Source organism: Saimiri boliviensis, chromosome 17, assembly GCF_048565385.1.
Source record: "Saimiri boliviensis isolate mSaiBol1 chromosome 17, mSaiBol1.pri, whole genome shotgun sequence".
NCBI lineage: Eukaryota > Metazoa > Chordata > Mammalia > Primates > Cebidae > Saimiri > Saimiri boliviensis.
The window spans coordinates 19659879-19684580 of record NC_133465.1 but is presented as its reverse complement, the minus strand read 5'-3'; the positions used below and the strand labels follow the sequence as shown (position 1 = coordinate 19684580).

At 45.9% G+C, this 24702-nt stretch overlaps 1 protein-coding gene across 1 annotated transcript in view; it reads left to right on the top strand.

Moving 5' to 3' along the window:
* The first annotated feature begins 763 nt into the window (after nucleotides 1-763).
* USP22 (ubiquitin specific peptidase 22) overlaps nucleotides 764-24702 on the top strand; it is a 47112-nt gene continuing 23173 nt past the window's right edge. Inside the window, exons 1-2 of the mRNA XM_039476157.2 lie at nucleotides 764-1180; nucleotides 20860-20992. Coding sequence (XP_039332091.1) covers nucleotides 1010-1180; nucleotides 20860-20992 — 304 coding nt within the window. The 5' untranslated portion in view covers nucleotides 764-1009. The remainder of the gene's footprint in view (nucleotides 1181-20859; nucleotides 20993-24702) is intronic.

Below are 24702 nucleotides of genomic sequence, written 5' to 3'. Positions count from 1 at the left end.
TGTTGAAATGTTTTGAGTCTATTGGGTTAAGGTATATTCTTATATTTAACTTTTTTTCTTTTTTTTTCATTAGAATAATGTAGCCATTAGCAAACGTGAAGTCAGGCGAGTGGCGTGCATCCTCTTTAAACTGGATGGCGCCGGGATGGCCCTCACTATCCACCGGCTCCGGACCAGAGGCGCCCCGGAGCGGCGCCCAGTAGGCAGCTGGCAGTTCCAGCCCCGAGCGACAGCCCCTGAACGGCCCCACCCAGGTTAGGGCAACCGGGGCCCCTGCAGACAGCTCCCCAGTAAGAGCTGCCGTTGGTTGGGAAGGCACAGGCCCTGGATAGAGGCCCGACCCGCGGCGCCCCAGCTCGTCGCCCCGCCTCTTTGCGGCAGAGCTCCGGCCGGCACAAACCGGTTCAGTGCTGCGACCAATGTCTAGCACCGCCCAACCGCAGCACGCCCCCGCCTCCCCAGTCCTCGGGAGGAGACAGGGAACGTCTAGTCTTCAGGGTGCTAGGAGCCGGCTCTGAACCAGACAAACTGTACTGAGAGCCTATGACAATGGCCGAAGGTGCTCGGCGACCAATAGAGGAAGGGAGAGGGCGGGCCCTCGTTAGCTCCCCGGCCCACGCTTCCCCCAGCGCGGGTCTACCCCGAGCCTGCGGACCCGGGAGAGGAGTGGGGGAAGGGGCCTGGCGCGGGCTGGAGACTGCGCAGTGCGGTGCCGGCCGCGGGTGACGTAATCTCCGTCCTCGGCCGCGGCGCCCCGCCCCGCGACGCCCTCCGCGAACCGGGAGAGCGCTGCGCAGGCGGCCCACAGCAGCCGCAGCTCGGGGGCGGTGCCTGCCCCGCAGCCTCCCCCGGCGATCGCCAGACCCATCTTTGTCCGGCCTCCGCGCTTTGTTCTTGGCTCCCGTGCCTTGGCCGGCCAGGCCCACCGCCGGGCAGCCCCCACGCCGCGCTGGCGTCGTCCTCGCCCCCGTCGCCGCCGCCCCCCGCGCGCGGCCGGGCCTTGCCCCCCATGGTGGCCCGGCCAGAGCCCGAGGGCGAGGCCATGGACGCCGAGCTGGCGGTAGCGCCGCCGGGCTGCTCGCACCTGGGCAGCTTCAAGGTGGACAACTGGAAGCAGAACCTGCGGGCCATCTACCAGTGCTTCGTGTGGAGCGGCACGGCCGAGGCCCGCAAGCGCAAGGTGCGCCCGGCAGCCCACCCCGGGGCGGGCTCGGGGCCTCCGGCCTCTCTCGAGGCCGGCCTGGGGAAGGGCCCTTCTTCCCCCTTCGCTTTCCCACTTGCCTTCCCCTGTCCTTCCTCCTCTTCCCCTCACCTTCTGCCCTCAGTTCTCTCCCTCCCCTCCCGTTCTGTTCTCTCTTCTCTTTAACCCCCTCTTCTTTCTCTCCCCCGCCCCCTCTTCCCTCTCTCATCCTTCTCCCCTCCCTCCGTCCTCCCTACTCCCCCTTCCCCCTCTTTTCCCCTCCTCCTTTCTCCCCCCTCCTCCTTTCTCCTCCCCCCTTCCCTCCCCCTCCTCTCTCTCCCTCCGCCTTCTCCCTCCCCCTCCTCTCTCTCCCTCCCCCTCCTCTCTCTCTCTCTCTTTGGCCCGGGAGGGGTGAGTGCTTCCGGGCGGGGGGCGGTGTTCTCCGGCGGGGCTGCGCGGGGAGCCTGGGACTTCGGTGGGCGGTCCCCGGCGTTGCAGCCCGAGGTTTCTGCGGGTAATTTTCCTGGTTCCAGAGGGTTCGGGGCTGGATGGGGGTGCTGAGAAAGAAATATGTCAAAAATGAGTAAAGGGTTCTGGGCCGTCGGGTTCTGGGCGTCTGTCTGCCGCGGACGCCCGCCGCTGAGAGCGACCCTGGAGGGGAGCTAGGCCAGGGGGCGGGGACGAGGCGTGGGGCCGGAGCTTCGCAGCCTCCAGGGGGCTCGCGAGGAGCAGGAGGGAAGGGGCGGCGGATGCTGGGTGCGGAGCTGCCGCCCGGGTTTGCGTTTCGGCCCAGAGGAGTGGACTTGAAAGCACGCTGTGGGTTGTAGGAGGCCTTAGCCAGCAGCGAGTCCAGTCCTGCGTCCATCAGTTAGGCTTGGTAAAGATTTGGAAATCAGAACGTAACGTGATTCTTCCGTGTGAATACACTTTGATTTTACAGTTTCACGCGCTTTTGCAGATGACAGTCCGAGATTGGGAGTTGTGAGGGCAGTTTCCACCTTGAGTGGCGTTTTTCGGTGGTAAAACCAACACGTCTGCGGAGATTGTAGGGGTATGTTAAGCAGCAACTCAAAAATTATTTTATCTGTAGTGATACTGGGAAGCGTTATGTCTAGAAGAACTAAAATCAGAGGTAAAACCTTTATGTTAGGATCGGAGAGAGAATTTTGCTAATAGAATTGTGTGCCTTTAAGAAAAGGTGTCTTGGTTCAAGCCGGCCTTCTACAGGGGAATGTCCTGTTGCAGTTCTGGGTCGGTAGTGTCCGGATGGGGACGTAACGGCGCCCAAGATCGTTTCTACTTTGCACGAAGTGGGCAATGCCCCACTCTTCCTCTCCCTCCTCCTTTCCTTTTTTCCTTCCATCCCTCCCTCTCCCTTTCTTCTCCCCCCCACCCCCACGCCGGTATTTTTGAACAAAGCTGAAGGAGTCAAGTTTAAACCATCGTTAACTTAACTTTGCCTAATTTGTTAAAGGGAGGAATTGCTTTTTTTTTTTTTACACTACATATGGCTCTGATTAATCTTTTAATTTAAGTTGTTAGTTGCTTAGTGTGAAAACTCTTGAACCATCTTCTGTGGTATTCACGGCTTAGAAGTTGAGCTGTAGATGGGCAGTGAAAAATGTTTGAGAATTCAGGTGGCGGCTGCTGCAGTTGCCTGTTGGCAGTGTGCCAGCAAGGAGCCCTTAAGCCCTCCTGGTTTTTTCCTCTGACTCGGGGGACTTGAAATTCCTGTATCACTTCGTGTACGGTGTAACTGCATTTCTAGTACTGTCTAGTGGCCCAGTTAAGGAAGAGTTGGTTTAAGAAATACTGAGCAATCTGCATGGGATTCTCATCAGATCTGTAAGCTTAGAACATTTAATTAAAAATTAGTATTTGTAGAGACAGAGCCTTGCTCTCTTACCCAGGCTGAAGTGCAGTGGTCTGATCAGAAATCACTGCAGCCTCAGACTCCTGGACTCCAGCCTCTCCTGAGTAGCTGGGACTACAGGCGCCTGCCACCATGCCCAGCCTGTATTTTTTTACTTCTTGTAGAGATGGTGTCTTTGCTATGTCGCACAGGCTGGTCTGGAACTCCTGGCCTCATGCCATCCTCCTGTCTCCCAAAGTGCTGGGATTACAGGCCAGAGCTACTGAGCTCAGCCATGTTTTGATTTTAATGATACGAACTTGACTGTAAAAGTACTTCAACTCAGCTGATGATTGTGCCACTGTACTCCAGCCTGAGCAACAAAACCTATCTCAAAACAACAAAGTTCAATTTAAATTATAATCTTTGTAAACAAACAAAGGTACTTTTTGAAGTTGACATCTCAGGTACGGTTTAACTACAGAAATGAATCCCTGAATAAATAGGAATTACAAGTTTTGTTATCTAAGGACAGGTGGGTTACAGATTTTGTATCCAAACTTTGATCCGTCTTTTAATAGGCAGAAAATGACAAAAACATGATCAGGCTTAAATTTCTGTTCAAAATAAGCTTGAATTTCAGTAAAACTCTTATATGGCTGACTGTAAAAGTATTTTCATGATTAAGGACTGGCACAACCACAGCATCTCCTTTGTGTTTTGGTGTGTGTTAAATAGAACAAATTTCTTACCCCTTCAGGGTTTGTCCATAAAGGTAGGAGCTGGCAGGAAGTGATTATGATTTAATGTTCTACGTTATATTTTGAATATAGACATTTTGGAGAACAGGTAATGTTTTTAAACATATATATATTTTTGAGGCAGGGTCTGGCTCAGTCACCCAGGCTGGAGTGCAGTGGTGTAATCATGGCTCACTGCAGCCTTGACTTCCTGTGCTCCAGTGATTCTCCTGCCGTAGGCTCCCAAGTAGCAGGTACTATAGGCATACACCACCACACCTGGATAATTTTTGTATTTTTGGTAGCGATGAGTTTCACCATGTTACCCAGGCTGGTCTTGAACTTCTGAGCTAAGCGATCCTCTCTCGCCTTGGCCTCCAAAAGTGCTGGGATTACAGGCATGAGCCACCCCTCCCAGCCATCCAGCAGTGACTCAGTTAGTCTTTACTGGCTCAGCCAGGTGCTGGGATGGTGGTGAGCACATTGTAGAGAGCGCTCATTACTTGTTTTTATTTTGATATTCTTAGTCTAGGTCATTTTCCTGATAATGTGCTATTTTATTTTGTTGTTATTTGTTTTTAAAAAATAGGCTGCGCACTGTGGCTTACACCTGTAATCCCAGCACTCTGGGAGGCCGAGGCAGGTGGATCACAAGGTCAGGAGTTCAAGACCAGGGTGGCCAACATGGTGAAACCATGCCTCTACTAAAAATACAACACTTAGCTGGGCATGGTGGTGCGCACTTGTAATCCTAGCTACTCGGGAGGCTGATTCAGGAGAATTGCTTGAAGTGGGACCCGGGAAGTGGAGGTTGCAGTGAGCCAAGATCGCGCTGCTGTACTCCAGCCTGGGCTACAGAGCAAGACTCCGTCTCAAATTAAATACATAAATAAAAACTAGGTTTCCCTGTGTTGCCCAGGCTGGTCTGGAACTTTTGGCATAAGGAGATCCACCTTGGTCTCTCACAGGGCTGGAATGATACGTGCTATTTTAAAAGTAGACTTTTGGGCCGGGCGCGGTGGCTCAAGCCTGTAATCCCAGCACTTTGGGAGGCTGAGGCGGGTGGATCACAAGGTCAAGAGATCGAGATCATCCTGGTCAACATGGTGAAACCCCGTCTCTACTAAAAATACAAAAAATTAGCTGGGCATGGTGGCGCGTGCCTGTAATCTCAGCCACTCAGGAGGCTGAGGCAGGAGAATTGCTTGAACCCAGGAGGCAGAGGTTGCGTTGTGGTGAGCCGAGATCGTGCCATTGCACTCCAGCCTAGGTAACAAGAGCGACAGACACTCCGTCTCAAAAAAAAAAAAAAAAAGAAGACTTTCAAACTTTGTTTCTTTGAGGAATTTACTTTTTACTTTATAGTAAACTGGATATTTCAAATCATCACAACAAAACATCACACCATTCATGCTAGGTGGGGTCTAAGTAAAAGGTCTAAGATTTAAACATTTTTCTGTTTAAGGTTTTAATTTTGAGATTATTGTAGATTGATATACTGGTTTAAAAAATAGTAATCTTGTGTATCTTTCCCCAGTCCCCCAAGGGTAACTTTTTGCAGAACTGGAGTACAATTATGACCAGGTTACTGACATTGGTACAGTCTATCTTTGATGCAATCCACCATCTCATTCAGATTTCCCCGCTTTTACTTCTGCTCATTTGTGTGTGTGTTTAGTTCATTAACTACATGGCATACTTTATTCAGAACTTATTGTTTTTTTTCCTAATGTCCTTATTCTGTCTAAGAATCCCACATTACTTTTGAGTCTTCATGTCCCCTTGGGCTCCTCTAGACAGTGACAGTTTCTCAGGCTGTCCTTTTTGGTGACCTTGAGAGTTTTGAGGAATACTGGTCATTGATTTGTAGAATGTCTCTGTTTTAGTTTTCTGGTTTTTCTCATGATTCAGCTGTGGTTATGGGTTTTGGGAAGGAAGACCACGGAGGTTAAGTGCTCTTCTCATCCCCTTATATTAAGGGTGGTGCTGTCAGGATGTCTTGGGTTGCTGGGCTTGACTGCATGGCTGAGGTCATATTTGCCAGGTTTCTCCACTGTGGAGTGACTCTCCCTCCTTTATGTACTGTTCGTTTTGGAAGGCAGTCACTCTGGACAGGTACTCTACTGGGATGGGGAGTTCTGTTCCTCCTCCTGGGGGAGTGGAGTAGCTACATAAATTATTTGAAATGTTTCTGTATGGAAGATTTGCTGATCCTTACTCATTTGTGTGTTTATTCAGTTACTCATATCAGCATGGACTTGCATATATTGAGTGTATGCTTTGGGTTATCATCCAGCGTTGTGTGGTTTGTTTTGTTGCCCCCGTCATCTGGCTGTGTCGACTGGGAGCTGTTTCAGCTGGCTCCTGTGTCTCTTTCACAGTCATATTATTATTTGTTTGCTGCTTTTGAGCACTTCCTTACTTTCTGGAACTACACGATGTTCTCAGATGATCTATATGTTGTTTTTTTTTGTTTTTGTTTTTGTTTTTTTTTTTGAGAAGGAGTTTCGCTCTTGTTACCCAGGCTGGAGTGCAATGGTGCGATCTCGGCTCACCGCAACCTCCCCCTCCTGGGTTCAGGCAATTCTCCTGCCTCAGCCTCCTGAGTAGCTAGGATTACAGGCACGCGCCACCATGCCCAGCTAATGTTTTGTATTTTTAGTAGAGACGGGGTTTCACTATGTTGACCGGGATGGTCTCGATCTCTTGACCTCGTGATCCACCCGCCTCGGCCTCCCAAAGTGCTGGGATTACAGGCGTGAGCCACCGTGCCCGGCCTTATCTATATGTTTTCTGCCCCAGCCTTAGACTCCAGCATTTCTCCAAGGATCTCCACTTCCTTTTATGGGAGAATGGAATTAGAAAACAAGATCTGGGCACTGGTGTGCTCATTATTACTGGGATATCATGGCATCTTGGCCCTCTAAGGGGACAGAGTTGGGAAATCAGGTGTGTATATACAAATGCGTCGTGTATATACACGTCTGTGATTATTTTGATATATATCCATCTGCATCCATATTAAGCTCTACATGCGTTCATGTTGATGTCTCGAACTCTACAGGGATTATTCTAGCCTTCCTCTCCAGCTTATCTGTAACTTCTCTGTCTGGCAGAGAAAATCCTGGCTCCTACTGTCCACAGTCCATTTACTTATCTGCTTCGCTTTGGTATACATGAATAGAGGTTTCAGAATTGTCCTGTACTCCTTGGGAAACGACTTGACCCCTTAGAGTACAGCACTCAGGTACAGTTCCTTTCACGTTGAGTCTTACATTCTTCCCTCGTTTCCACATTACTTAGGTACTTCTCTCCCCACGCCTCTGTGTAGTTGAGTCCTATATGTGTAATCCAATTGGTTTCTTCTGCCTCAGCCTGCATTCTATAGGCCCTCATTAATTATTTTTAAAATCACAGAGATTAATGTTTGCTCTTTGTGCTGTAAAGTTCACTGGATTTGACAGAGGCATGCACAACTACAGTACTGTACAGAACAATTGCACTGCCCCCAAAATCCTTGTGCCTCACTTCCTAAGCTCTCCACAACCACCAGTCTCTTCTGCATCTCTTGAGGTTTTTCCCTTTCCAGAATGTCGTATTACTGGGTTCATGCAGTCTGCAGCCTTTTCAGACTGGCATCTTTTGTCTAGCAATTTTGGTTGAGTGGATTGAGAGTTCATTTCTTTGTATCTTTTGATGGTATTTACCATGTGGCTATACTGATAAGTCGTTTAACAAACAAGTCTCTTAATTTGTAGCTTCTCTTTTCATTCCTTCCTTCTTAGCGTTTTTTTTTTGTTTGTTTGTTTGTTTTTTGTTTTTTTTGGCTTTTACTTTATCTGTTGAAGAACTTGGGCCTTTTGACTTGTTGACTTTCCTATAGTCTGGATTTTGCCGATTGCACACTCCACAATGCAAGTTCAAAGTAGGTATTTTTGGTTCTACTTCCTACAGATTGGTAGCAGGGTCTTCTATCAAGGCTTTTCCTGTATTTAGCACACAGACTTGATCACATCAGCATCAAGTGGATGCAAGCTTAGATAGGAAGTAAACTCAGTTTTCAGGGATTAAAAGGACCTGCCTTGTGGATATATGAGTCTTTTTCTTGCCTCTTGTTTTATGTTGGCCAATACCTGTAGCAGAGGGTGCTGAAGAGTAGAAATTGAGAGAGAATTGAGTGTGAGTTTTATTATTACATGTTAGCAGCTCTGGTAAGAAACTCCAGGAATTAAGTGGGCATGACAGATTATAATGAGGCTTTAGGATAATGTGATCGCTCCTAGTCGGTGTGGGGTGAGCTCGATTTAAAGAAAGACTAGCCTAAGATAGTCGGTACAAGGAGGATTTTGCCCCAGCCAACCTCTGCCCAAATGTGTGTCCCTCGGCAGCTCCCAGCATCTCTTGGGCTTCCTCATTTTCCATTTATGATGATACAGTATTTACCCCCATCTTTGAGGGATATATTCCAAGATCCCCAGTAGGTGCCTGAAACCACAGATAATACTGAACCCTATATATACTATCAAACTTTTTTCCTTCATAATTTCATTGATAGATTTGTTCTGACTAAAGATCTTAGCAGCCTCGGCATATGATACTGTTTTCTTATTAAGTGAAGAATTTTCAGCTTTTCATGTAAAAGAAGCCCTTTATGGCTTTTCTTTGGCATATCCAAATTGCAGCATTAGTACTCTGAGCTTTGGGGCTATATTAAGTCAAATAAAAGTGGCTTGAACACAAGCTGCTGCAACAGTTGATGTGATCAGCAAGACGGCTACCAAGTGACTAATGGGCAGGTGGCCTAGACGGCATGAAGAAGCTGGACAAAGGGATGGTCACGGGACAGCGGGACGTCACTCAGTTTCATCCTGCTTCTCAGAACGGCGGGCAGTTTAAAGCTTATGAAATATTTCTGGCATTTCCATGAGGTTTACTTTGGGTAACCGAAACCACAGCAGGCGAAACTGTAGTTAAGGAAGGACTGCTGTGATATTTTATATTTCATACATAATTTCATTCTGATTTTGGTACTTGGGTAGGCCTGGCAAGTAAGTCTCCAACCTGCCCAAGGACACTACCGGTAACTGCTGGGTCCTGGCCTTGAAACGAGGTCAGTCTGAGGTGTTGCCTTTGCAGAATGAAATTACCCCTTCTGTAGATTGAAAGGTCTGGGGTTGCTGTACCTTTAGCTTGATTTTAGTACCTTTAGATTCAGATTGAGAGGCCTGAGTCTGGATGCTGAGGTGTCTGAGGTTGGGGAACTTAATTTGAGAAAATTACCTAATTTTGGTGAAGTCTTTAGCTTTTTAGTGCCATATTTTTTCATATAAAGGATAGAATATTTAGGCCGGGCGCTGTGGCTCACACCTGTAATCCCTGCCCTTTGGGAGGCCAAGGTGGGTGGATCATGAGATCTAGATCCAGACCATCCTGGCCAACATGGTGAAACCCCATCTCCACTAAAAATAGAAAAATTAGCTGGACATGGTGGTACACGCCTATTATCTCAGCTACTTGGAGGCTGAGGCAGGAGAATCGCTTGAACCTGGGAGGCAGAGGTTGCAGTGAGCTGAGATTGGGCCACTGAACTTCCAGCCTGGTGACATAGTGAGACCCTGTCTCAAAAAAAAAAAAAAAGAATACTTAACACCTGTCGCTTCACTTACGTCAGTGTTTGAACCCTTGAAAAAGTCACTGAAGAGAATGCACAAGAATGAAGCTTACCTTCCTAATAAGATGCTGGGAAGTCATGGGTAATGTGTGAAAAGTGCACTAGCTCCTAAGGTGCTGTGTCACGTTTGCACACTTTTTTTTTTTTTTTAGAGATAAAAAGAAGAATGAAAGAGAGAAAGAAAGAGGACGAGAAAGAGGGAGAGAGAACGGGAGTCTTGCTTTATTGCCCAGGCTAGAATGCAGTCTAAAAATGGGTATTGAAAACCTCTTTTATGTCAATAATTGTGCTTAACAATGGAGACAGGAAGGAATAAGGGAGGAAAATAACAAACAAGCAGCCAACCAATATTTCATTTAAAACTGTGAAATGCTGTGCAATTATTGAGGAGTGATTTACTTCTAATTATGTAGTCACTTTTAGAGCAGGTAGGTGTGATGTGGTACTGATAAGAATGTGTGTTTTGTGGATTTGGGGTGGAGAGTTCTATAAATGTTTATTAAGTTTACTTGTTCTGGGTCTGAGTTCAAGTCCTGGATATCTGTTAATTTTCTGTCTCGTTGATCTAATATTGACAATGTGATGTTAAAGTCTCCCACTATTATTGTGTGGGAGTCTAAGTCTCTTTATAAATAATTAAGAACTTGCCTTATATATCTGGGTACTGCTGTATTGGGTGTGTATATATTTAGGATCGTTAGCTTTTCTTGTTGTGTTGATCCTTTTACCATTATGTAATGTCCTTCTTTGCCTCTTTTGATCTTTGTTGCTTTAAAGTCTTATTTTATCAGAGGCGAGAATTGCAACTCCTGCTTTTTATTTATTTATTTTTGCTCTCCATTTGGTTGGTAAATCTTCATCTCTTTGTTTTGAATCTTTTTTTTTTTTTTTTTTTTTTGAGATGGAGTTTCGCTCTTGTTACCCAGGCTGGAGTGCAATGGCGCCATCTCGGCTCACCGCAACCTCCGCCTCCTGGGTTCAGGCAATTCTCCTGCCTCAGCCTCCTGAGTAGCTGGGATTACAGGCACGTGCCACCATGCCCAGCTAATTTTTTTTTGTATTTTTAGTAGAGACGGGGTTTCACTATGTTGACCGGGATGGTCTCGATCTCTTGACCTCGTGATCCACCCGCCTCGGCCTCCCAAAGTGCTGGGATTACAGGCTTGAGCCACCGTGTCCAACCTTGTTTTGAATCTTTATGTATCTTTGCATGTGAGATGGGTCTGGATGCAACATACCTATGAGTTTTGACTTTTAATCCAATTTGTCTGTGTATTTTGACTGGGGCATTTAGTCTATTTAAATTTAGGATTAATAGTAATATATGTGAGTTTAATACTGCCATTTGATGCTAGCTGGCTGTTTTGCCCATTAGTTGATGTAGATTCTTCGTTATGTTGATGTTGTTTACCTTTTGGTATATTTTTGGAGTGGCTGACACTGGTTGTTCCTTTCTATGTGTAGTGCGTCTTTCAGAAGCTCTTGTAAAGCAGGCCTGGTGGTGATGAAATATCTGAGTACTTTCTTGTTCACAAAAAATTTTATTTTTCCTTCACTTATGAAGCTTAGTTTGGCTGGATATGAAATTCTGGGTTGAAAGTTCTTTTCTTTAAGGAGGTTGAATGTTGGCCCCCACTCTCTTCTGGCTTGTAGGGTTTCTGCTGAGAGATCTGCAGAGTCCGATAGGCTTCCCTTTGTGGGTAACCTGACCTTTCTCTCTGGCTGCCCTTAGCATTTTCTCCTTCATTTCAACCCTGGTGAATCTGATGATTATATGCCTTGGGGTTGCTCTTCTTGAGGAATATCTTTGTGGTGTTCTTTGTATTTCCTGGACTTGAATATTGTCATGCCTTGCTAGGTTGGGAAAATTTTCCTGAATATCCTGAAGAATATTTTCCAGCTTGGATTCATTCTCTTTGTCACATTCAGATATACCTATCAAACGTAGATTAGGTCTTTTCACGTAGTCCCATATTTCTTGGAGACTTTGCTCATTCCTTTTTACCCTTTTTTCTCTGATCTTGTCTTCTTCTTTTATTTCATTGAGTTGGTCTTCGACCTCTGATACCTTTTTTCCTGCTTGGTCAATTTGACTGCTAAAACTTGTGCATACTTGGCGAAGTTCTCGTATTGTGTTTTTCAGCTCCATTAATTCACTTATATTCCTCTCTAAATTGTCTATTCTCGTTAGCATTTCGTCAAACCTTTTTTCAAGGTTTTTAGTTTCTTTACATTGGGTTAGAACATGTTCTTTTAGCTCACAGAAGTTTCTTATTATCCACCTTCTGAAGCCTGATTCTGACAATTCATCACACTCATTCTCCATCAGGCCTTGTTCCCTTGCTGATGAGGAGCTGCGATCCCCTGAAGGAGGAGAGGCATTCTAATTGTGGATGTTTTCAGCCTTTTTGTGCTGGTTTCTTCCCATCTTTGTGGATTTATCCACCTGTCCTCTTCATATTTGCTGACTTTCAGATTGGGTCTCTGAGTGGACGTCCAGCTTGTTTGTGATGATGTTATTTGTTTGTTTTCCTTAGGCGGATGCCCCTCCGCCACAGAGCTGGACCTTCCCGGGTTCAGCTGTGCTTGCTGTGAAACTCCCAACCGTCAGTGTTTCCAAATGCTGTTTTTTTGTGGGGGAGGGACCAGCCAAACCCAATCACCTGGCTTCCCTACTCGGAGCCCGCTTTTTTTCTTCTCCTAATTGAATGGTCGATTCTCTCCCAGGTGCCCCAATCGCCTGCCGAAAAGGCACCGGGATCTATGCAGCTTCCCATGCAGCGACCCTGCAGGCTCAAACAGCAGTGCTGAGATTCGTGGCGCTTTTCTGCCCAGGAATCTCCGGTCTGGCTCCCTGCTTCAGTCCCCCTTTAGATCAGCTGAATGGGTGACTCTGCCTTCCGGGAGCTCCAAACGCCAACCAGAAGGGCACCCAGTCCCGCATACTCTGCACTGAGACAGCTGCGCAGGCCAAAGGAGTCGCGCTGGCGACCTGCGGGGCTCCTCCACTGGGAGTAAGCAACAAAAATTCGTCTGGAAGTCTGGCGTCCACTCCCTGTGCCTTCACTGGGAGCTGCAACCCTGAGCTGCTGCTAGCTGACCATCTTGGATCTCTCTCCTGCACACTTTTTAAAAGCTGGACTCAAAATTCAGTGTACTGATGAGCCATCCATAGGGTAAGCCCTCATGGTGTTGAGTAAAAGGGCTGTGCCCCTCTTGCACCTCCCCATCCTTCTTGAGGTGGGAGTTAGTGTAAGGAGTTAAGAGAATAGGATGTTCAGAGAAATATTCTTTTTTTTGGTGCGGGAGGGGGATGGAGTTTCACTCTTGTTACCCAGGCTGGAGTGCAATGGCACGATCTCAGCTCACTGCAATCTCTGCCTCCTGGGTTCAAGCAGTTCTCCTGCCTCAGCCTCTGGAGTAGCAGGGATTACAGGTGCACAACCCTATGCCCAGCTAATTTTTTGTATTTTTAGTAGAGACGGGGTTTCACCATGTTGACCAGGATGGTCTTGATCTCTTGACCTTGTGATCCACCCGCCTCGGCCTCCCAAAGTGCTGGGATTATAGGCGTGAGCCACCACGCCCGGCCAGGAATATTCTTATTGGGACTGAATTAATGGATTTGGCAGGGTGTTTCTTTCAACAACAATTTGTTTAAATTACTGATTCCTCTCCTAATTCCTGTCACATACAAATCCTAGTTACGTTTCAAGATTTACTGGCAGTCTGTGGAATCTACGTGAATTAATTTATAGGAGAAAGGGATTTAATTCAGAAATCATTGCAAGGGCTATGGGAGTAGTAGATTCTAGGTTGAGTTTCTAGGAAAATGCTCCAGCCTGGGGAATCCTGCCTCTTCAGCCCATCACACCAGGAACTAGTGTGCTGGGCTGCTTAAACAGGCCACCCCTTCAGGGTCCATGCCAGCATGTGGGTGCCCCCACTGGGCCTCTCTCTTTGGCTTACTCACCACCCCCATGGTCTGCAAATGTGTCCCAAGACATGTTTGGAACCTGAGCCACAAGGGTGCCTGGGGAATGCATTTTCAACTTTTTTTTTTTTTTTGAGGCAGGTCTGGTTCTGTTGCTCAGGCTAGAGGGCAGTGATGTGATCTTGGCTCACTGCGGCCTTGACCTCCCCAGCTCAGATGATCCTGAATAGCTGGGACTACAGGTGTGCCTCACTGTGCCCAGCTAAGTTTTGCATTTTTTGTAGAGAAGAGGTTTCATTATTTTGCCCAGGCTGGTCTTGAACTCCTGGCCTCAAGCAGTCCTCTGACCTTGGCCTCCCAAAGTGGTGCTGGATTTTTGACATGAGCCACCACGCCAGGCTGTGTTTTCTACTTGAGTGCTGTGAAGGGAGTTAGAATAAAAATGAATGTGAGTTCTGTGTGAGTGCCCAGGGCTGCTGTAACAAACTACCACACATGGAGTGACTTAGAGCAACAAATTTCATCTCAAATTCTGTGACTGGAAGTCCAAAATAAAGTGTATGCCGGGTAGTCCCCCCAGAGGCTCTTCCTGGCCTCCTCTAGACGCTGGAAGACTTGTGCTGCCTCCCTCCTGTGTCTGCCTCTATTAAATTTCAATCTGATGCAGTATTATTGGACTCACCATTGCAAAGTGCAAGTTGGGGAGAAATAAAATAACGGTCATGGCATTGTTTAATAACAGGATACATTCTGAGAAATGCATTGTTAGGCGATTTCCTCCTTGTGCGAACATTGTAGAGTGACGTAGCACAAAGCTGGACGGTACAGCCTACTGCACACCCAGGCTGTGTGATGGAGCCTGTTGCTCCTCAGCTGCAGGCCTGTACAGCATGTACTGTACTGAACACCATTGGCAATTGAAACACAACGGTGAGCATTTGTGTGTCTGTAGCCAAACATAAAAAAGATAGAGTAAAAATACGCTATTGTAATCTTCCGGGACCGCCATTGTACATGCAGCCTGTCATTCAGTTAGACATCGCTATGTGGTGCGTGACTAGACAAGACATAAGGTAAAGGCTTTATCAGTATGTCAGGGACAAACGTTTTCTGTATTTAGTACCAGTTGCCTTCTTGGTTGGCCGCGTGAATCATGTTAGCTGTGTTGGCTCCATAAGGCCTGTAAAATGTGTCTTCCCTTTGATTGGTTAACTTGTGCGGGGGAGCATCCTAGGTTGTGTAGTAGAGAGAATATAAAGGAGTGTGTAGCACAGCAGGGGCTTGTGTTTAGCTCAGTTTGGTTCAGTTCTGAGATTCATCCATGCTGCTAAGTATGTCATAGGTTCCTTTCTGTTGCTGTGTAGTGCTCTACTGAATTAACTGTACTATAGTTTATTTTTTTTTTTTTAACTAGTAATGAACATTTTTATTTTCACTGTTGAGGTATTGCAAGTAGTAATGCTACAAAAGTCCTTGTGTGTGTCTCGTTGCATATAAACCAATGAGTTGAATGGCTGGGCTGCAAGGTATGTATGCTCAATTTAATGTCTCCTATCAGTTTATTTTGAAAATAAACCTACAACAAATAGCAAGAATGCCAAAATTAATATCATACATTTACATGAATTAATGAATTTTAGCTTCTTGCTAGCTGGTTTTATGTCTGTACCATTTTCTGAATCATCTGAGGGTTGGCTGTGGGCGTGATGACAGTTTACCTCCTGGGACAGTCATCACAGTCAAAGCTTAATTTTTCAAATCGTATTATCTAACATATATTGTCCAAATTTAAATACCTGAATTGTCCCGATAATATCTTTTATGCTTTTAAATATTTGCATACAGGATTCAATTCAGGATCATGGATTGCATTTGTTTTCATGTGTCTTTAGATTTGGTTTATCTAGAAATTCCTAGTCTATTTTTCTTTCATTACGTGAATATTTTTGAAGAGCTCAGGTCAGTCATTTTGCAGAAGTCCTTCAGTTTGGACAGGCCTCGTCCTCCTCAGGAGCAGGTTCCAGATGGACCGTGTTGGTCGGAGCACTCCACAGGTGCTGCTGCGCCATCCTCTGCACCTGCCCGCTCCGTGGCGAGTGAGTTTGCTTAGGGTGGTGTTGGCCAGAGTTCTCTGTTGTAGAGGTAATCTTTTCCTGTTTTTTTTTTTTTTGTTGGTTTTTTTTTTTGAGACGGAGTTTCGCTCTTGTTACCCAGGCTGGAGTGCAATGGCGCGATCTTGGCTCACCGCAACCTCTGCCTCCTGGGTTCAGGCAATTCTCCTGCCTCGGCCTCCTGAGTAGCTGGGATTACAGGCACGCGCCACCATGCCCAGCTAATTTTTTTTTTTTTTTTTGAAAGAAAAAAAGAATAATAAAAAGAATAAAGAAGAGGAAGAAAGAGAAAGAGGAAGAGGGAGAGAGAATGGGGGTATTGCTTTGTTGCCCGGGCTAGAATGCCGTCTAAATATGGGTATGCCTATAATTGTCCTTAATAATGGAGACGTGAAAGAAAATGAGGGAAGAGAATAACAAACAAGGAGCCAACCAACATTTCGTTTAAACTTCTAAGTTGATATGATGTGGTGCTGATAAGTGTATATTTTGTGTATAGTGGAGAGTTCTATAAATGTTAATTACGTTTACTTGTTCCAGATCTGAGTTCAAGTCCTGGATATCGTTGTTAATTTTCTGTCGCATTGATCTGTCTAATATTAATGTTGAAGTCTCCCACTATTATTGTATGGGAGTCTAAGTCTCTTTATAAGTCTTATATGTCTGGGTATTCCTGTATTGGGTGCGTATATATTTAGGATCTTTAATTCTTCTTGTTCTTGCGTTGATTCTTTTATCATTATATAATGTCCTTTTTTGCTTCTTTTGATCTTTGTTGCTTTAAAGACTATTTTATCAGAGGCAAAAATGGTAACTTCTGCTTTTTATTTATTTATTTTTGCTCTCTGGTTGGTTGGTAAGTCTCTCTCCATCCCTTGTTTTGAGTCTTTGTGTATCCTTGAACGTGAGATGGCTCTGGATGCAGCATGCCGATGGGTTTTAGTTTTTTGTCCAAATTGCCTGTCTGTCTTTGAATTGGGGAATTTAGTCAATTTAAATTTAGAATTAATAATGATATATGTGAGTTTAATACTGCCATTTAATATTAGCTGGCTCTTTTGCCCATTAGTTGATGTAAATTCTTCATTATATTGATGTTCTTTACTTTTTGGTATTTTTTAGAAAGGCTGATACTGTTTGTTCCTTTTTATGTGCAGTGATTCTTTCAGAAGCTCTTGTAAAGCAGGCCTGGTGGTGATGAAATCTCTGGGTGCTTACTTGTTCACAAAAAACTTTATTTTTCCTTCACTTATGAAGCTTAGTTTGGCTGGATGTGAAATTCTTGGTTGAAAGTTCTTTTCTTTAAGGATGTTGAATATTGGTCCCCTCTCTCTTCTGGCTTGTAGGGTTTCTGCTGAGAGATCTGCTGTAAGTCTGATAGGCTTTCCTTTGTGGGTAACCTGACCTTTCTCTCTGGCTGCCCTTAGTATTTTCTCCTTCATTTCAACCCTGGTGAATCTGACGATTATGTGCCTTGGAGTTGCTCTTCTTGAGGAATATCTCTGTGGTGTTCTCTGTATTACCTGGAGTTGAATATTATCCTGCCTTACTAAGTTGGGAAAATTTTCCTGAATAATATCCTGAAGCGTATTTTCCAGCTTGGATTCATTCTCTTCGTCACATTCAGGTACACCTATCAAGCGTAGATTAGGTCTTTTCACATAGTCCCATATTTCTTGGAGACTTTGCTCATTCCTTTTTATCCTTTTTTCTCTAATCTTGTCTTCTTGTTTTATTTCATTGAGTTGGTCTTCGACCTCTGATATCCTTTCTTCTGCTTGATCAATTCGGCTGTTAAAACTTGTGCATACTTCACGTAGTTCTCGTATTGTGTTTTTCAGCTCCATCAGTTCACTTATTTTCCTCTCTAAATTTTGTATTCTTGTTGACATTTCGTCAAACCTTTTTTCAAAGTTCTTAGTTTCTTTAGATTGTGTTAGAACAAGTTCTTTTAATTCACAGAAGTTTCTTATTATCCACATTTTGAAGCCTGCTTCTGTAATTGGAACACACTCGTTCTCCATCAAGCCTTGTTCCGTTGCTGATGAGGAACTGTGATCCCCTGCTGAGGGAGAAGCGTTTTGATCTTGGGTATTCTCAGCCTTTTTTGACTGTTTTCTTCCCTTCGTTGTAGATTTATCCATCTGTGGTCTTTATAATTACCGTCTTTGTAATTGGGTTTCTGAGTGGACTTCCAACTTACTGATTCTCAGCGCCGAAATCTGAGCAACCCACTGCGCCGACTCAATCAGCGGTATTAAGATTGATGGTGCTTTTCTGACTCTGCACCAAGAACCGACGCTCCGAGGCACCGGCAAAACCACCTCGCCGGTTGCAAGAGTCGCGCTGGCGACCTATGGGGCTCCTCCGCTGGGAATCTCCTGGTGCATGAGCAATAAGAATTCATGTGAAGGTGTGGTGTCCTCTCGTTCTTAGCGTTTTCACTGGGAACTACAATCCCGAGCTGCTAGTGATCAGCCATTTTGGATCTCTCTGCCCAGCTAATTTTTTGTATTTTTAGTAGGTATGGGGTTTCACCATGTTGACCAGGATGGTCTTGATCTCTTGACCTCGTGATCCACCGGCCTCGGCCTCCCAAATTCTTTTCCTGTTTAATTGACTGAAGTTGTCTCTGGGGTGATATTCTGAAACTAGGTATTCAGTGCCTCAGTACACAAGTACACATGCATGCGTGCATGCATACATGCATATACAAGCAGCCTGAGTTCTGCCTCTGTGGGTTCAGTCAACCACAAATCAAAGATACTTGGGGGAGAAAAAGGATGGTTGAATCAGTACCGAACATGTACAGACTTTTTCTCATCTCATTGTTCCTGAAACAATGCACTATAACCGCTGTTTGCATAGCACCTACTTTGTATTAGGTATTATAAGTAATATAGAGATGATTGAAAGTTTATGGTAGGATGTGCATAGGTTATTTGCAAGCGCATTTTATATCGGGGAGTTGAGTATCCATGGATTGGTACCTGAGAGGGTCCTGGAATCGGTTTCTAGATACCGAGGGACAATTCTATATGTAAATTAATGTGTTTTTTTAATTGAGGTGAGCTCTTCAAAAATATTCAAGTAATGAAAGAAAAATAGGCTAGGAATTTCTAGATGAACCAAATCTATAGATATATGAAAACAAATGCAGTCCATGATCCTGAATTGAATCCTGTATGCAAATATTTAAAAGCATAAAGAATATTATTGGGACAATTCAGGTATTTGAATTTGGACAATATATGTTAGATAATACGATTTGAAAAATTAAACTTTAAGGCCGGGTGCAGTGGCTCAAGCCTGTAATCCCAGCACTTTGGGAGGCCGAGGCGGGTGGATCACGAGGTCAAGAGATCGAGACCATCCTGGTCAACATGGTGAAACCCCGTCTCTACTAAAGGTGCAAAAAATTAGCTGGGCATGGTGGCACGTGCCTGTAATCCCAGCTACTCAGGAGGCTGAGGCAGGAGAATTGACTGAACCCGGGAGGTGGACGTTGCGGTGAGCCGAGATCACGCCATTGCTCTCCAGCCTGGGTAACAAGAGCGAAACTCCGTCTCAAAAAAAAAAAAAAGAAAAAAAAAAAAAGAAAAAGAAAAATTGGCCGGGCGCAGTGGCTCCAGCTTGTAATCCCAGCACTTTGGGAGGCCGAGGCGGGTGGATCACGAGGTCGAGAGATCGAGACCATCCTGGTCAACATGGTGAAACCCCGTTTCTACTAAAAATACAAAAAATTAGCTGGGCATGGTGGCGCTTGCCTGTAATCCCAGCTACTCAGGAGGCTGAGGCAGGAGAATTGCCTGAACCCAGGAGGCGGAGGTTGTGGTGAGCCGAGATCGCGCCATTGCACTCCAGCCTGGGTAACAAGAGCAAAACTCCGTCTCAAAAAAAAAAAAAAAAGAAAAAGAAAAATTAAGCTTTGACTGTGATGACTGTCTCAGGAGGTAAACTGTCATGATGCCCACAGCCAACCCTCAGATGATTAGCTACCATGCCCTGCTAATTTTTTGTATTTTTAGCAGAGACGGGGTTTTACCATGTTGGCCGGGCTGGTCTTGAACTCCTGATCTTGTGATCCGCCCACCTTGGCCTCCCAAAGTGTTGGAATTACAGGTGTGAGCCACCGTGCCTGGCCGACACAGTATTTTTTACCCAATGGTTCTAGCATCTACTGATGATTCTTGCCTGAATCAGTTATTACTATAAGTATAAAATGAAGATGATGTATTTTTGTTTTTCTGCGACATTTATTAGAAGGAATTCTCCTGTGAAGAAGACATTCTGTGTGTATAGTATTAATTTCTTTTTAAAAAAATCTGATGGGTGTATAGTAGGTGTATATATTTATCAATCTGGACTTAGGGATTCTATTTAAAGTCAGTATAAATAATTTATTCCTATCATTCATTTCTGTGCTCAAATTGTGCCAGTATTGCCAGTGGTGCCTGTCCCCGTTCACACGTCCTGTCAGTGCTGTGTGAGTCAGCGGCGTCCTGGGTGGTTGGGTGTGTAAGGCTTGTTTACCACTGTGTGCCTCGTTGCCACGATCTAACATTTCAAGTTTTTTTTTTTTTTTTTTTTTTTTTTTTGAGATGGAGTTTCGCTCTTGTTACCCAGGCTGGAGTGCAATGGCGCGATCTCGGCTCACCGCAACCTCCGCCTCCTGGGTTCAGGCAATTCTCCTGCCTCAGCCTCCTGAGTAGCTGGGATTACAGGCACGTGCCACCATGCCCAGCTAATTTTTTGTATTTTTAGTAGAGACGGGGTTTCACCATGTTGACCAGGATGATCTCGATCTCTTGACCTCGTGATCCACCTGCCTCGGCCTCCCAAAGTGCTGGGATTACAGGCTTGAGCCACCGTGCCCGGCCCATTTCAAGTTTTTGAGGTCTGTTTTTTGGTAATGCCCTGCTTTTTCTTTCTCCTATACGTTGCTTTGATTCATGTCTCCCTCCCTTTTTCTTACTGCTTCTAAATTTGCTGTGGTTTGGAACCTGGATTCACAAACCTGAAATGATGTCAGGTTAAGGGTGACTAGATGTGAGTTACTGGCCTGCAGTGGGGGCAGGAGCTGGGCTTGGCGTGCCCCTTAGGATCAGGAGGAGGGCATAAGGGGAATATCCTCGTAGCTTACAGGGTTTCGGCAGTTGAGGTTGTGGGCTGAGTTTTCCTCTGGGGAGCTAGTTATCAACCGAATGAAGTCCCGTTTGGGGGAAACGAAAGAATGAAACTGATCCTCTAGAGTGGAAGTCTTTGTCCTTCCTCCAGTAGCTGTTCTGGGGGGATCCTTTGCTTGACTGTTTCCTCCGAGCACCCCTGTCCTGTCACACACCGCCCACATCTCCGCTTCTCTGAATTTCAGGCCAAGTCCTGCATCTGCCATGTCTGTGGAGTCCACCTCAACAGGCTGCATTCCTGCCTCTACTGCGTCTTCTTCGGCTGCTTCACAAAGAAGCATATTCACGAGCACGCGAAGTCGAAGCGGCACAACCTGGGTGAGGCCAGCTTCTGGGATGGGGATGGTTGTGGCCCCCAAATTGCTGCTTTTTGATTTGCAGTTCCATTCTTCCAAAAGTCTCCTTTGTCATTTATCTCAAGTAATATGTGCCCCTCACTGGTGACACTTGTTACGGGAAGTGAAAGGGACAAGCTGAGGTCGGCTGAATCGTGCCCCCCAGTTTGCCTTAGCATCGGTGGTCCTGATTGAATGGCCTGCTGTCTGTGCCTGGCTGACTTCCCGTGAAAAGTTACACTGTCCCTGCTAATGAAACATTAGACCCTCATCTTTCCCTGAAGCACATAGTTAGGAATTCTCTTAGGCAAACATTTGTAAAGAAAAAGCTCCATGTAGTTCGAGACCAGCCTGACCAACATGGTGAAACCCTGTCTCTACCGAAAAATACAAAAATTAGCCGGGTGTGGTGCCATGTGCCTGTAATCCCAGCTACTTGGGAGACTGAGGCAGGAGAATGGCTTGAACCCAGGAGGCAGAAGTTGCAGTGAGCTGAGATTGTGCCATTGGACTCCAGACTGGGCAACAAGAGATTACTTAGGTCAGCACAGGGTTGGGTGTGCACAGGTGATTTTATGGCCTCGGCAATGGGTTTCATTGTTTCAAGTCACACAGTTCCTGAAAAGGCTCCCTTAGCATTGTGTGTGGCCTCAAGATAAATTTACCTTTCGTAGTCTTACAAAATCAAACTCATTCTACATTCTAGAAGTTACATAAAACTCTCGGCCTTTCTTTTTTTTTTTTAAGATGGCATCTCACTCTGTCACCCAGGGCAAATCTTGGCTCACTGCAATCTCTCCCTCCTGGGTTCAAGCAATTCTCCTGCCTCAGCTTCGTAACTGGGATTACAGGTGCCTACTACCATGCCTGGCTAATTTTTATATTTTTAGTAGAGACGGGGCTTCACTATGCTGGCAAGGTTGGTCTCAAAACTCCTGACCTCAGGTGATCTTCCTGCCTCGGCCTCCCAAAGTGCAGAGATTACAGGTGTGAGCCACCGCACCTGGCCTTGGCTTTGTTTTCTGACTGTGTGCACTAAATGTTTCTTCTACACAGTAGTGTTTTCCTTGGACTGCTTATGAGGTTGGCAGGATATCCTTCAGAATAGCATTTTCAAGGAGTCCATGCCAGAGACCTGTTTTAGGGAATAATTCATGTGAGCCTAGTGATTCCAGGTAAAGATATTTTTAGGCCTTTCTCCCCTGAAGTTCTGTAATCTGATGCTCTCTTAAAAACAGTAGCCTAAAAAGACCTATTGGAAACAATGTGAGTCCATCAAGTTACTGCAGTCACCTGTGTCCCTTAAAGCTCTCTACAAGGAGTGCTGGTAGTAAAGGTTAAGAGCATAGCTCTAACTGGAAGCTGACACAGAAAGTGTCTGATTTTTTTTTTTTTTTTTTTTTTTGGAGACAGGGTCTTGCTTTGTCTGTTGTCCAGGCTGGAGTACAGTGGTGCAGTCACGGCTCCCTGTGGCCTCGACCTCCTGAACTCAAGAGATCCCCCTGCCTCAGCCTCTCATTGGGACCACAGGCACACACCACCACAGCTGGAATCCCTGCACTTTGGGAGGCCGAATAACTTCCAGTGTTTAAAAATTTTCTGTAGAGGCAGGGTCTCAATATGTTGCCTAGGCTAGTCTTGAACTCCTGGGCTCAAGCAATTCTCTGGATGTGGCCTTCCAAAGTGCAGGGATTACAGGCGTGAGCCACCGTGCCTGGCCACGGTGTGTCTGGTTTTTTTCCTAGTAAATTTATTTTTATTTTTATTTTTGAGATGGCATCTCACTCTGTTGCTCGGGCTGAAGTGCAGTGGCACAATCTCAGCTTACTGCTACCTCTACCTCCCAGGTTCAAGTGATTCTCCTGCCTCAGCCTCATGAGTAGCCAGGACTACAGGCGTGCACCAACATGCCTGGCTTATTTTTGTATTGTTAGTAGAGACAGGGTTTCACTATGTTGGCCAAGATGGTCTCCATCTCCTGACCTCGTGATCTGCCCACCTCGGTCTCCCAAAGTGCTGGGATTACAGGCGTGAGCCACCGCGCCGGGCTAATTTTTTCTTTTTTTTTTTAAGAAGTGAGATGACGGTGGAGCAGTGTGGCTTGCACCTGTAATCCCAGCACTTTGGGAGGCTGAGACGGGCAGATTACCTGAGATCAGGAGTTCAAGACCAGTCTGGGCAACATGGTGAAATCCTGTCTCTACAAAAAATTTAAAAATTAGCAGGGCAGGGCCGGGCGCGGTGGCTCAAGCCTGTAATCCCAGCACTTTGGGAGGCCGAGGCGGGTGGATCACAAGGTCAAGAGATCGAGACCATCCTGGTCAACATGGTGAAACCCCGTCTCTACTAAAAATACAAAAAATTAGCTGGGCATGGTGGCGCGTGCCTGTAATCCCAGTTACTCAGGAGGCTGAGGCAGGAGAATTGCCTGAACCCAGGAGGCGGAGGTTGCGGTGAGCCGAGATCGTGCCATTGCACTCCAGCCTGGATAACAAGAGTGAAACTCCGTCTCAAAAAAAAAAAAAAAAAAAAAAAAATTAGCAGGGCATGTTGGTGTGTGTCTGTGGTCCCAGCTACTCACTCAGGACCTGAGGTGGCAAGATTCCTTGAGCCTAGGAGGTCAAGGCTGTGGTGAGCCGTGGTCAAGCCACTGCACTCGCACCTGGGTGATAGAGCAAACCCCTATCTCAAAGAAATAAAAAGGAAGGGAGACGATTTAAAGCAAAACATACCCCTATCTTGTAATATGATGTTTTTATGATCCCACTGTTTCCCTATGGACACCTGGAAGCTGTCGCCTCAATATCATGCTGTTTTGCCACAGCTACAGTTATTGTAAAGGAAACATTTATTTAATTTCTAGGTGACATGGTGGTAGTTGATATTAAAGAAAGCTTTAAGTAATAGAGATGAAAATGAGTAAGTCAGTCATTGCCAGGGGACGTATCTCATTTGCAATTAAGAGCAACTGGTTGTAAAAAGGCTGCTGGAAAGTAGGGCCTCAGGTTGTAACAATGAGTTCCCTGGCCTTTCTGAAGGAGAGCTGAGGGCACACAGGGCCCTGATTGGCCCCAGGTGACCAGGCGAGGGATTGGCAGAGAGTGATGACTTCTGATATGGAGGAAGTAAAGGGAGAAGACGCTAATCAGGACCGGGTGGGTGTGATAGAATTCTACAGTAGCTCCTAGTGTAGATACTTGGCTTTGAATAGGGTAAATGAAGAATGTTTCTGCTCTGATTCTCAGACCAATGTATGCTGCTGTTACACCTGGGCTGGGATTCAGTGTGGTGAGAAGGGTTATGGAACATTGGAAATATATTTGTACTTAAGAAAATATGTGTCTGGGCATGGCGGATTTCACTCTGTCGTCACCTGGGCTGGAGTGCAGTGGTGCAGTCTTGGCTCACTGCAACCTCCTCCTCACGGGTTCAGGTGAGTCTCCTGCCTCAGGCTCCTGCGGCTGGGTTAGGGGAACAACCCCAGCGTACTTAAGCTCTCCCAGGGCGCACCTGCAAATGTGGGGCTGAAGAGTACCAAATGCTGCCAGTAATCCCTGAGTAGCTGGAATTACAGGCGTGCGCCACCGGCCCAGCTAATTTTTGTATTTTTAGTAGAGATGGGATTTCAACGTATTGGCCAGGCTGGTCTCGAACTCCTGACCTTAAGCAGTCTGCCCACCTTGGCCTCCCAAA